The sequence below is a fragment of the Gopherus flavomarginatus genome, chromosome 22 (assembly GCF_025201925.1).
Source record: "Gopherus flavomarginatus isolate rGopFla2 chromosome 22, rGopFla2.mat.asm, whole genome shotgun sequence".
Taxonomy (NCBI): Eukaryota; Metazoa; Chordata; order Testudines; family Testudinidae; genus Gopherus; species Gopherus flavomarginatus.
In genome coordinates this window covers 1,003,227-1,016,472 of record NC_066638.1, presented here as the reverse complement: position 1 = coordinate 1,016,472, position 13,246 = coordinate 1,003,227, and the positions used below count along the sequence as shown (strand labels likewise).

The window sequence follows — 13,246 nt, the reverse complement described above, 5'->3', positions numbered from 1 at the left end:
AAAACTTAAATTGTTTAAACAAGTCCTTCTGGAGTCCCGAGTGGGGGGAAAGGGCACCATATTCTGTGAAAGTGATAAAAGTGTGTGCATGTATGTGCATGGATACACACATCTCCCATCTGTGCTGCCATTTCCAAAGGAAATCTCCATAGACACAGGAATGGAAATGGCAGATTTTTCTAATATTAGAACTTTTGAAGTGTGATAATAGTATATTATGCAGAGTCTTACATTTCCTGGCCAGGAGGGACTATTATGACCATCTAGTCTGACCTTCTGCGTAACACAGACCAGAGAGAATTTTCACCCATAGATTCCTGTATCAAACCCATTGTGAAAATGCATATACATACACAAATGTCTTGTTGATTCATGTATCGTAGGCCTCACTGTAGTACTAGGAGATTAGCATTTCTCTACTTATGTTTTTTCTAGGTGAGAGATGGAACCCAGGTATTTATGGGCACAGACACACCTACGCCCACCCTTCAGAGGAGGAGGAGGAGGAGGAGCTGGGCACCCACATAAACCTTCATGAGAACCATGTTGGACAAGCAAATCAAGGGACGCGTAACTGATCAGCTGCGTAGCTTTCACACTCACCTAAGCAGTACTACCTAACTCTCTGAGCAGCCCTTATATCCAATACCTCAATGGGCTGACTTCCTCCTGCCAGGCTGTGGTGCTCTGCCCCACAACCAGCTATTAAGAAGGTGGATAGATTGTGACCTGGTGTACGAAGTGCATGCTGAGGCCAACTGAGCCACGGGAGGGACCGCTGCTCCTGGCTCACACTCTTATGTGCAAGGACAGCAGCCATTTCAGATCATTCCACGGACATCAAACCAACCATCCCAAAAGCAGCTTCTAATGCATGTTGGTGCTGCGAACCCCGAAAGCCAGGGTTAGCTATGCTGTCAGGGCCAGTGTGCAGGTGATTTTCAGAGCAAACAAGAGTTTCATAAGTCTCCCACTAAAGAGGAGTCATTTTCCTAGGAGCATAGGATGTGGGGCCCACCTGTCCTCTGGGAGGATACGTCTGTACCTGGTCATATTGATAAAGATCTTGAAACTCCTCCTTTTCAATGTGCATCTTCACCTTTTCCAACCCCAGCGGCTCTAACCTGTAGTTGAGGTCCCCGAGCCACAGGATGACACTGTAAGGACAGCACACAAGGTTGAAATCCCTGTTTGACAGAGTCAGCTATTGTAGACTCTACAAGCAGCCAGAAGCGCTTCTCTGTCTACTACAGGTGTGCCCCAGCTGCCGTGCCCCCATGCAGCACCTGTATCTCACCCTGCTGACAGTGCTCAGAACCAGGCAGCCTCAGCCACATGTGAAGAGGAAGCCTGATGAAACCACAGCTTCCTGAGCAAGGGTGGGTTAAGCAAGCCACAGACTGCTGCCCCAGGCACCTCTGCAGAAATTCAGCTGCACATCATTAGTATGTGCAGCAATATACCAATGGCACAGTGCTCTCTGCGCTGAGCTGTTTAGGAACCAGTTAATCCCAAGCCAAGTTCTGCAGTATCTCCATGCTAGTAAGGCTACCCTAGCATCTAGCTCTGTCTGCAGACTTAATTAGCAACACTGCCATGATACAAGCACATAAAGGAAACTCAGAACTCATGAAGAAAACATGCCTCCATATTACTGGGCCATTTAGCAAGGCACAGTGCACAGTAAATTAACGTGTCTGGAGCTTCCAAGAGCCAATCTGGCATGTTAGCTTCATCCTCATGCCCTAGAATGGGGTATTTCATCAAGGACAAGTTTCCCAAGGTTCACTAGCACAAAGGAAAGAAGTCGGGGGCTAGGTTTGACAGGCCACTATAGCAGAGACACAGCAACCACTTCCTGCACAAACAGTCCCACCAGCCAACTGCCACCTTCCGGCTCCTGTTCAGTCAGGAGGCCAAGAAATCTGAATTTTAATCCCCTTTAACATTCCAAGGCAATTTCATTTATCTGTATTTAGAAAAGGGGCACATGTGCATGAGAGACTGTGAAGGACTGGGAGTCAGGTGGCCCAAATACTATTCCCAGCTCTTCCACTTACTCATTATGTGACCTTGGACAAGTCACTGTTATCCTGTGCCTCAGTTTCCCCCCAATCATAAAACTAGGGTAATGATTCTGACCTACCCCCAAAGTGCTATCACATCTATGGAAGGAAAGCCCTACATGAATGCTAATTAGTTACCGCAAGACAGACAGACAATGCACTAGGCAAGGTATTTACTTACAACTTACTTTTGGGATCGATCTAAAAAAGAGACAGCTGCAGACAAGTGCAGTCCTTAGTACTTTGATAGTACTTTTAATCTTCCAACACGCTATGAAAAAAACTACTTCCCTGGGGAGGGAAGTATGTATTCACCCCGTTTTACACATGGGGAAAGCGAGACAGTGACAGGGAGCTGTTTTCAAAGCTAGGACTAGAACTGACAAGTTCCTGGCTCCATGGCCTGTTCTCAGACTACTTGACCACACCTCTCAAGCTCCTGCCAGGGAATTGCTTACACCAGAAAGTGTAGCCAGCCACCCTGATAAAGCCCCATCACTTGTCCCATCAAAGCCAGAGGCCAAGCGGTGAACTGTAGTGATCCGACGGATGTACACCTTGGAAACATACTCATGTTTGTTTATAGTAATGGGTGGCAAGTTTGGATCCGACTGGCAGAACTGCATCCGAGAGCAGATGTCTCTGAAGTCCTGGTTCCTCCGCTCGTACTCCTCTGTGTGAGCTGCGAGGTGAGAGTTCACAACGCACACGCTGGTGTTGTGGAACCTGAACCGTATAGCAACTCCACCTTTGTTACCCTAGTGGGCAGGAAGAGAGACTGGTTGTGAGTTTTCCTGGGACTGCAGGTGAACTAATGTCCACTACTGTTACCCCAGTTTAGACAGCCCAGAGGATTTTGGCACAGTCAGTCTGGCTCCAGGGGAAAGAGAAAGGCTCAAAACCCGAAGTAAAATATACACAAACCTCAGAGAGCGAGCCAGCCCATGCCCTTCCATCATTGTGGGAGGGACAGCAAGTATTAGCATAGTACACCATGCAAACAGCAGCAAAGCAGAGCAGGAGGGTGCATGGAATTCAATTTGCAATTCAGGACACGGCTCATATGAGAGCAGATTATACCATTAAGAATAAGCAGGTTGGCTGCTTTGGCAAGTAATTAAAACTGCCAAGTAACAAACTGGTTCTTTCAAGACAAACCATAAAGAATATTTTGTAAGATGACGAGGCAGCTTTGGGCCATGCTCAGAACTGCCCTCACCATGCAGCATCTGGGGGATTACCGGAAGGTAGGTTCCAAGGGCAAAGAGGTGGTCCACATCTTCAATAAGCTTATGAAATCTACCAGAGGAGAACTGAACTCTGCTCTTCTGAGCAGATGCATACAGCCCAGCCTGGTTTCCATGCCAATTTCAAACTCGAGAGTCAGCCCAGCACTACATGCAATCAGGCAGGTACCAAAGGCGAGATTCTGCGTCACTCTTACATGCCCTGAGAGCACCCTGTGTCTCCCTGAGAGACAGACACATCCAGGCCTCCTTTAGCTGCAGGAACAGTCATAGTGACTCAGGGCCAGGGAAAGAGGTATTAAGGGCCCTCCCAAAGACAACCTCTCACTACCTGCCCATGCACACACTGCATTCCTACCATTCTCCCCATGATTCCAGTCCCCACTGTCTCAGCTTCCACCTCAGAGATATTCAGAGCATGGTCTGCCTTCACGTATAACAGCAGCATCATCCCAACAAGTCGTATAAGCTTCACCTGAAAGAGAAAGCCAAAGGCATTGCGATAGCCAGGACTGTTTCTCAGGGGAAAACCTTATACTTTGAGCTGACAACAGGGTGGGGTAAACAACCAAAAATATTAATGCTTCAACACTGTTCTTCCAGGGAGCCACCCACCTGACACGTGGCACACACAGAGGTGCTCCAGCAGCACAACATGGGACAGGAGTAACTGGCCCTGCTCAGGGCAAGCAGCTAAATACCCCAAATTACTGCTTGGGGGAGAGGCAGCCCCAAGAAGGTACATGCCTGGATCGGAGGTGAGAAGAAAAAGCCAGAGCAAGGATTTTAAGGAGCAGGTGCCAAACTTCAAACAAAATTAGAGCAATAGTCCTAAACAGGACAGTTCACTGCTTGGTGGCGCTGCTGAGCAGATGTTGGCAAGTGCCAAGACACTTTCTATCCACTCCTCTCAGCAGAGCAGGGAACTCAACTTGCCTGGTTGCTCCATTATGCCCCTCTCTAACCCAGAGCGTGAGGCACAAATGTCCTTAGCTCTCACTACTACTGCTTATGGAAATGTTCTCAGGAGGGTGTGACCACGTCTGGGAGCCTTGCATAAAAGTGCTATATACCACCCACACTGAGCATTGCTGGCCCGGCAAAAACCTACAGGAGACAGACACACTGGAAACAAACCAGGGGAAAGCAAACACGAGAAGATGTCTGACTGGAAACTGGTTTAAGTTTCAAAACTGACTTCCCCCCCACAAGCCACATGTACCTTTGCATATTTGGCGTCTGGGTGAAGACTATCAGTTACAGCTTTGAACCATTCTTCCTCCTTCGGTGTGTCATTGAAAAAGAAGGCTTCTTTACTCAGATCGAGCTCCTGGAAGCTGGGAGGAACACATGGATGCAGTCACTTCATTTGCTTTAACTCTCCCAGCCTTTTTTGCCGGGGAAGAGATAATTTATACTTTGTGCACTAAATGTGATTTTGGAACTGGAATTCTAATACAGATATGTTGATTTTAGCAGTGCATTAAGTGCAAAAGTAAATGAACATTAGTATTAAAGTGACTTAACCACAGTGTGGCATAAAAGCATCTAAAGCACACTATGCCAGTAGAGAGAACAAACACTTCTGGAATAAGAGCCACTATAGATAATGCAAACATCTTTGCTTTTAAACCCTTGTTTGCAAAGCTTTGGCTGGATAGCTACACACGACACATTCATCAGCAAGCTACCCAGAGAAGTTTCTGGAAGGGCTAGCAGGGAAGAAATACGCACCCAACACAGTAAACATCCGGAGGCTCAACATCATGGCTCAGCCAAGGCAGGAGGCTCTCTTTGGGTGACTGGCCATTCACATTGTACGTTCCAATAAAAAACCTGCAAAGAGACTTGGGTTCAACAAAATCCTAGAGCTGCAATCCAAGCCTGTGCCAGCAACTTTCCTGTGGCATTTCATAGAGTGTATTTACTTTACAAAATGACTACAAGCACGGTTGTGTAGGAATAGTTTGGGACAATTTTCTCACTTGTTCTTTTATTCAGGAGGGGCTTGTTTAAAGAGATTTGAACCAAAATAAAGTTTTCAATACTAAACGTCATCTTTCATACAAACGGTCTCCCCAAAACCAGAAGCCATTACAGAGATAAATACTAAACAGAAGCCAGGGAGAGATAAGAGTCCAAGGCAAAGGGAGATGTAGCATGTTCAGGTGAGTTCTGAAAAGAGAAAGAATAAGATGTACAAAAAAGGACATTTGCTTAAGCAGGGGCTGTTCATGTGACACCATGCTCCTCTGCAACTGTGTAAATGGAGGAGAGATACAGAAAGGCTGTTCCAGATGGCAGGGGCTAACGTCTATTTTCCCCCCAAATTTCCCATTACTGTGGATTTCAGGTGAAATTACAAATGTATGAGATTTACTTATTTTGCAATTATGCCTAAAATTGTACTCCCAAGGACAGTTGTTACCTGAAATTCTGGAGATAGGTATAGGAATCCTCTTTCAGTACCAGTTGAGATTTAACTATTGTATCTCTTAGCCCAAACTTCTGCTCTGATAAGATACAAGCATTGTCTGAAACCATCCCGCTAGAGGATTGCACTATCTCAGCGGTTACATCCATCTTGGATTTACTCGGTCTGAAAGCACAAAGAGAAGGCAAAAAGAAGACACATCTACACTCTGTGTGTCAGACAGCAAGCTCATCAAAACACGATTTAGATTTGGGGAAAAAAAAACAAAAAAAAAAACCCCAATCCCCATCCTGCAAAGAAGGGATAATTACTACTACTGAAAACTTGTTTCACATAAGTCAGCCTGTTTAATCATCTCAGCTGCATGTGACAGAGCAAGGCTGAAATGAATATTTCTCAAGAGGACTAAGATCTTTTGTACACAAGAGTTCTATCAGTTTAACTACAGGGATTTAAAAGCTGAGTCCATTAAATCAGCGCAGCCTGTGTGTCTAGGCGAGGCCTCACTCATTCTGTTTCTGATGAATTTAAATGGTGTGCCTTGCTTACTGGGGTGGGGAGCTGAAACTCTCCCCCCAGTTGCCTCCCTCCACCCAGCCCTCCCAAGATGTTCATCCTGTCAAGGCCTGTCCCTGCACAGGACCCTCCCTGTGTGGGGGTGGGCAAGTGGGGGAGTTTTAGTACTGTATGGTATTTAATAATGTTTTAGTGGATGGGATGTTATATTTTTGTTATAAAGCAGCAATCTGAGGGGTCAGAGAAGTGGGAATGCCCTACAGACTAAAATTACTATTATTCCCTATTAAAAAAACAAGATGGGTGAGGTCATATATTTTATTGAACCAACCTCTATTACCTCACTCCCCTCTTGTCTAGGGTTGCCAACTTTCTAATCCCACAAAACCGAACACCCTAGCCCTGCCCCTTCCCTGAGGCCATGCCCCCTGCCCTGCCCCTTCCCCGAGGCCCTGGAAACGGCCAGCAGGTCCGGCTCTAGGCAGAGGCACAGCAGGTGGCTCTGCGCGCTGCTCGTGCCCACAGGCACTGCCCCCGCAGCTCCCACTGGCCACAGTTCCTGGCCAATTGGAGTGCGCAGGTAGTGTTCAGGGCGGGGCAGCGCACAGAGTTCTGTGCTCCCCCCTGCCCAGGAATCGGACCTGCTGGCTGCTTCTGGGGTACAGTGCGGTGCCAGCCAGGACAGATAGGGACTAGCCTGCCTTGCCTTCAGAGCACCGCTGACCATACTTTTAACGGCCGGGTCAGCGGTGCTGATTGGTGCCACCAGGGTCCCTTTTCAACCGGGTGTTCCGGCTGAAAACCAGACACCGGGCTGCCCCACCCTGGTCTCTCTAATATCTGGGACGACACAGCTACAACAACACTGCATACTATTCGCTCTCTTGCTTTGCAAATACAGGCTGGCCAACAGGTGGCACTGGTGTGTATCACATGGCTGCCTTTCTCCACAATAGCTTCTTAGTTCAGACACATGAAAACCAGGAAGTCAAGGCAGAAAGTTTTACTGTCTTCCTCCTCCATGGACACATGAACTATCACTGCACTGCTCAGAACTATTCTGGACAATCTATAAATAACTGCAGACACCCCCCATCCTGTCTGGCACAATGCATCATTTGCCACCAGTGTGCAATGATGCTCTGTGGAGGATGACAGCAGCTAAATACCAAAATATACAATGCCACCATTCCATTCTTCATTAGAACTTACAAGCATAGGTGCCATGCAAAAACCGATCTCACAGTCTCCTTTGAGAAGGAGGATTTAAGATATACTGTACCTAGGGGTAGCTTTATCATCACTGTTATGGCTCCAGCTATGACTAACTACGAGATTGTTTTCATTCTCATTGATGTCTCCAGACCTCACAACTGCTAAAAGAAAAACAAAAGCTTTACACAGAACAAGGGAACATGCCATACAATACAGTACTTACACACTGAGACAAATACAAGGAAAATCTATCCCACGTTCCCAGAAAAAAACAAGCTCTTATTTTAAATGTGTTGCATTCCTCTTGGGATAAGAAGGTTAAAAGGGTCTTTCCAAATACTGGCTATAAACCCACAAGCACAGTTCAGTGCTCCTAAGTAAAGAAAAAAAAATACAGGAACATTTTGTTGGAGGATTTTAAGAATATGTACACAAATTACTGTACCAGTTTTAAAAAAACAAACCATTTGATACAGATGGGAGTTACAGACTACTATATGGATTTTGTAATCTAAGAATTGGGAAGGAACCAATGGGAAAAGTAACATTCATCTGCTTGAAAAAACTCAGAACAGTAACATAAAAAAAACCAAAAAAACAAACAAAAAACCACACAAGGGTAAGAGTGGGGGACACGAGGTAAAAAGTTTGGGGACCACTGCAGTACAGAGAAAAACTGGTCAAACTCATTGTTTAAAACTCCTACAAGGCAATCAGGCCACACGACTGGCCTGTTTATAATAATCAGATGCTGCAGAAAAGGAACCTTGAGGAACAGATAACTGATGCACCTTTGCTTCCATCGGTACTAACTTGTTTCCTCCGGAGCAAGTGCCTCGCCACTAGCTTGCTCTGTCACAGGGCTACCCATTATCTCTAGGTCCCAGTATAAGGCCTCTGCACTCCCAACATTACCCAATCCCCCCTTCAAAACCTACACGTGTAATGAACCTTTGTCAAGTCCAAAGCCAGGCAAGAGAGAGAGAGAAAGGAAAGAGACACACACCTCATGTCAAGGGCTTCCATGTGTCTGCTGAAATATCCATAACAGAGCACAACTCACTAGTCACTTAGGGCTTGTCTACATCAGAAAGTTGCAGCGCTGGTGAGGGAGTTACAGCGCTGCAACTTTGAAGGTGTACACATCTGCAGGGCACCACCAGCGCTGCAACTCCCTGTTTGCAGCGCTGGCCGTACTCCCGTTTTGTCTCGGGTGTAGAGGATCCAGCGCTGGTGATCCAGCGCTGGTAATCCAATGTAGACACTTACCAGCGCTTTTCTTGACCTCCGTGGAAGGAGGAAGCCTCTGGTAATCAAGCTGGTCTCCTTTCCCGGTTTGCTCTCTCGTTCCCGGAGCCCAGAGCAAGCAGGTCTCCTTCCCTGCGGTTTGCTGGGTGGCTCCGGGAACGAGAGAGCAAACCGCGGCGAAGCGGGTCTCCTTTCCCGGTTTGCTCTCTCGTTCCCGGAGCCCCGAGCAAGCAGGTCTCCTTCCCTGCGGTTTGCTGGGTGGCTCCGGGAACGCGAGAGCAAACCGCGGCGAAGCGGGTCTCCTTTCCCGGTTTGCTCTCGCGTTCCCGGAACCCCCCTTGAAGCCGCCCAACAGCGCTGCAGTGTGGCCACATCTAACACCACTTGCAGCGCTGGTTGCTGTAAGTGTGGCCACTCTGCAGCGCTGGCCCTATACAGCTGTACTAATACAGCTGTAACAACCAGCGCTGCAAAACTTTAGATGTAGACATGGCCTTAGTCTGTCCCCACCCTGACCCGCCCAGTACAGAGTCCTTGGTGGAAAGCCAGCCCCGTCTCAGCATAAGCAACATGATAAGCACCAGATCTCAGCCTTGATACGAGGTGCACTTTACAATAAAGTACCAGCCACTATGCAAATTTAACTCATATATTAAACAAATCATTGTTCTGCAGTAGATCATTTTGCATTCCTCTCCAGTGATCACATTCCATACTTACAGGTGTCAAAATAACTATTCAATTGTGGGGCTGAGGAGTTGTTTTTTTTTTTTTTGTTTACACACACAGCAGATACACAAATATCTTGATATTTTGACACAGGCCCACGTGACATTCTCATAAACAAACTAGGGAAGTTATTACAAGGTGGGGCACAACAGGTTGAAAAACCCAAACTCAAAGAGTAGTTATCAATGTTTCGCTCTCAGACTTGGGAGGACTTTAGTGGGGTAGCCCGGGGGCTGCCCTGTGTCCCATACCATTCAACATTTTTATTAATAACTTAAAGAGGGAATGGAAAGTATCCTTGAAAATTGCAGATGACACCTAGCTGGAAGCAGTTGCAAGCACTCTGTAGGATACTGTTAGAATTTAAAGTGACCTTGACAAATCGGAGAATTGGTCTGAAATCAACAAGATGAAACTCAGTAAAGACAAGTGCAAAATACTACACTTAGGTGGGAAAAACTGAATGCATAACTACAAAATAGGGAATAACTGGCTAGGCAGTAATATTGCTGAAAAGGATATGTAGGGTTACGGGGATGACAAATTGATTATAAATCAACATTAGCCAGTTGCAAAAAAAAAGATTAATATCATACTGAGGCGTGTTAACAAGAGTGGTCATCTGTAAAACACAGGTGGTCATTGTGCCACTCTACTCAGCACCGATGAGGCCTCAGTTGGAGGCCTCAATTGTGTGCAGTGTTGAGTACGACACTTTATGATAGATGTGGACAAACTGGAGAGAGTCCAGAGAAGAGCTATGAAAATGAGAAAAGGCTAAAAAACCTGACCTCTGAGGAACGGATTAAAAAAATGGGTATGTTTAGTCCTGAGTAAAGAAAACTGAAGGACTTGTTAACAGTCTTCAAATATGTTACGGGATTATAAAGAGAATGGGGATCAATTATTGTCCCTGTCTACTGAATGTAGGACAAGAAGTAATCAGCTTAATCTGCAGCAAGGGAGATTTAGGTTAGTTACAGGAAAAGCTTTCTAACTGTGAGGATAGTTAAGTACTGGAATAGGATTCCAAGGGAGGCTGAGGTTTCTAAGAACAGTTCAGACAAACACCTCTCAGGGATGGTCTAGGTTTACTTGGTCCTGCCTCTGCACAGGGAGCTAGACTAGATGACCTCTTGAGGGCCCTTCCAGCCCAACAGTTCTGATTCTATGAAATGGCAGTTTCCAGCTTACTCCGCCTAGTACACAAACCTACAGACAATGAAGGGAGTTTGTTTCCGAGATTACAAATCTAACAAATGAAGCTGGACAGAACAGTTCTGTTCACTGAAACACAGAGCAGAGCTCTTCTGTACTACAATGACTAGGCAGCAAAGCTGAAGATTTTATCACTTCTACAAAATTCTCTCCAGGCCAGCAATTCAAACTAGATACAGAATTTAACGTATTTTACTCAGATTCAGAACACACATAGACTAGAAGCAGCTGTTCCCTCAGCTTGGAAATCTTCTTTCTGCCCACAGAACCCTCTGAGAATAAATACTTCATAGGAGGATTTATTGGAGGTTGATTCCAAGAGCACGAGGATCAAAACTCATTACAGCTCACAAATCCAAAGTAGGGTTGGAACTGGTCCTGGAAGCAGCAATGGATTTAGATGGACAAATACTTGTGCTTCTTTCTTATCTATGTCTGCACTAACAAGGTGGTGTCTGGCTCCAGATGTGATGTAACCTATTCCAGCTTTCCCTGTGGGTTCACCCAGCTGGTACACAGATCGTGTTTCCTGAGCAGATATTTGAATGTGCTTGTGCAGAAATTCCCACAAGTTTAAGAAGAAATTGGAATTGAAACTAAAAATAGCACCAGAAGAAAGGAGACATGTTATACAGAAACAGTATCTTTACACAGCTGACCCAAGCCAATTCCTCCACAGAAACTGCTGGTGCTGTTTTTGCAGCAATAGAAATTTCTGCTTCTATGGAGTTTCAGTCACAAACATTCATCCACAAAACTCCAGCCTCAGGCTATGTCTACACTTATAGCACTGCAGTGGTGGAGCTATACTGGTACAGCTGCGCCACTGCAGCGTATGTGGTCAAGACGATCTATGCCGATGGAAGAGTGTTCTCCCATTGGCATAAAAAAACCACCACCGTGAGCAGCATAAATAAGGCTACGATTTTGTCATGGACATTTTTAGTAAAAAAGTCAGACAGGTCACAGGCAATTAACAAAAATGTACAGAAGTCGTGACTTTTATTAAAAATGTACATGATGAAAAGGGGGAGGATCCAGCACCCTGTCTGCTGTGGCTGGGAGCTGCGGCCGCTGCTGCGTGGCTGGGAGGGAACCCTGCCTGTGGCAGTTGAGGAGCTCTGGGGGTCCCCAGCACCCATGGGTGTCTGGGGAGCTCCGGGGGATTCTCCCCACACCCACAGCAGCTGGGGAGCTGTGGGGAACCCCTGCCACTCTAGGCAGCAGGGGTACTCTGAAGCTCCCAGCCACCAGGGGAGGTGAGGGTAGCCTGCAGCTCCCAGTTGCTGCAGGCTGAAGTCACGGAGGTCTGCAGAAGTCACGGATTCCATGACTTCCGTGACCAAATCGTGGCTTTAGGCAGAAGCTATGTCAGCGGGAGAGCTATGTCTCCCATCAACATAGTACTGTGCACACGACTGCTTATGTCAACGTAACTTATGTCACTCAGGGATGGAATATTCACTCTCCTAAGCGACACAAATTTTGCTGACATTGGCAGTAATGTAGACATAGCCTCAGATGAGTAGGATAAAGCAACAGGTACTTCCAATCTCTATCCTGCTGCCCTTGTTTATCTGAAACAAACTAAGCCTTCCTTTGAATGCTGGGCTCTAATCCAGAAAAAAAGGAATTCTTGAGTTCTGGAATAAAACTGCCACTTCAGTACCAGCCTCTGAGATTGTGAGGTGGCATGGGAATTGAACAGCTGCCACCTTTCCCCCATAAATTGATGAACTTCCTTGAGGAGCAAGGTGATCGCTCACTCTCTCTAAACACAATCACGCCCAGAGTCTTAAGGCAGGAATGTCAAAAAATACTTTGGGATCCATTAGGATGAAAGCCATATCAGCACCACTGTTCTGCTGAGCAAGGCTGAGTTCCTTAGAGATCTGCTTCCGTTCTGTAGAGTGCATTTATACTTATGGAGCTGTGGAAATGCCAAGGCTTCTGAGGGAGCAGAGTCTGCTGCACACTAGAACAGATTGAGGGTGGGAGGGCTGTTTTCCTCTATCTTGAAGAACAATCCACCGGAGGAAATTGGCCTTTAGGAAAAGGGGACTGGCACAGCATCTATTTCATCAGGAAATTATTGTGAAGAATGAACTCAGAATAATTAGCAGCTTGCCCAGGGGGTATCTCCCTTATCTGTTTTGCCACGAAATCAGACCAACCTAGATCCATGGTGCATTCACCCACTTGGGATTTTTAAAACACAATCCAAGGCATTTTATCACATTTGAAGCTAGACAGAAAACACTGGCGCATCTGCTGCAAGGAGTCAAGGAACAATCCTGCACTTGCCTCTAGGGTGGAAGTAGATGGAGCCAAAAAAGTGTGCTAAGGAGCCACACACATCTCCTCATTAAGCAGGTGTGATTATTCTCTCCACATCAGTACTAAATATACAGGAAACAAAAAGAGGCAAGTCAAATTTTTGGGCCTGCCAAACCTGCCAGAGGCTTTTTAACCATTATAAAATCAAATCAGAGCGAGATAAATCTAGAGGCTGCAGCATCACATTACACTGAACAAACAAGATACACTTCAGTCTTGAAATAAGGTGAAACACT

The 13,246-nt window shown here is 46.2% G+C and overlaps 1 protein-coding gene across 7 annotated transcripts in view; it reads right to left on the bottom strand.

Annotated features, from left to right (window-relative positions):
• INPP5B (inositol polyphosphate-5-phosphatase B) overlaps positions 1–13,246 on the bottom strand; it is a 58,906-nt gene that overhangs the window by 18,260 nt on the left and 27,400 nt on the right. For 2 of the 7 annotated variants that reach the window (XM_050932095.1, XM_050932094.1), the window contains 7 exons: positions 7,546–7,639; positions 5,742–5,912; positions 5,048–5,149; positions 4,536–4,650; positions 3,672–3,788; positions 2,637–2,824; positions 1,019–1,157 (listed from right to left, as the gene is read on the bottom strand). In XM_050932095.1, the coding sequence (XP_050788052.1) occupies positions 1,019–1,157; positions 2,637–2,824; positions 3,672–3,788; positions 4,536–4,650; positions 5,048–5,149; positions 5,742–5,912; positions 7,546–7,639 (926 nt within the window). The remainder of the gene's footprint in view (positions 1–1,018; positions 1,158–2,636; positions 2,825–3,671; positions 3,789–4,535; positions 4,651–5,047; positions 5,150–5,741; positions 5,913–7,545; positions 7,640–13,246) is intronic. The other 5 variants (XM_050932096.1, XM_050932099.1, XM_050932098.1 and 2 more) reach the window with 4 other exon arrangements.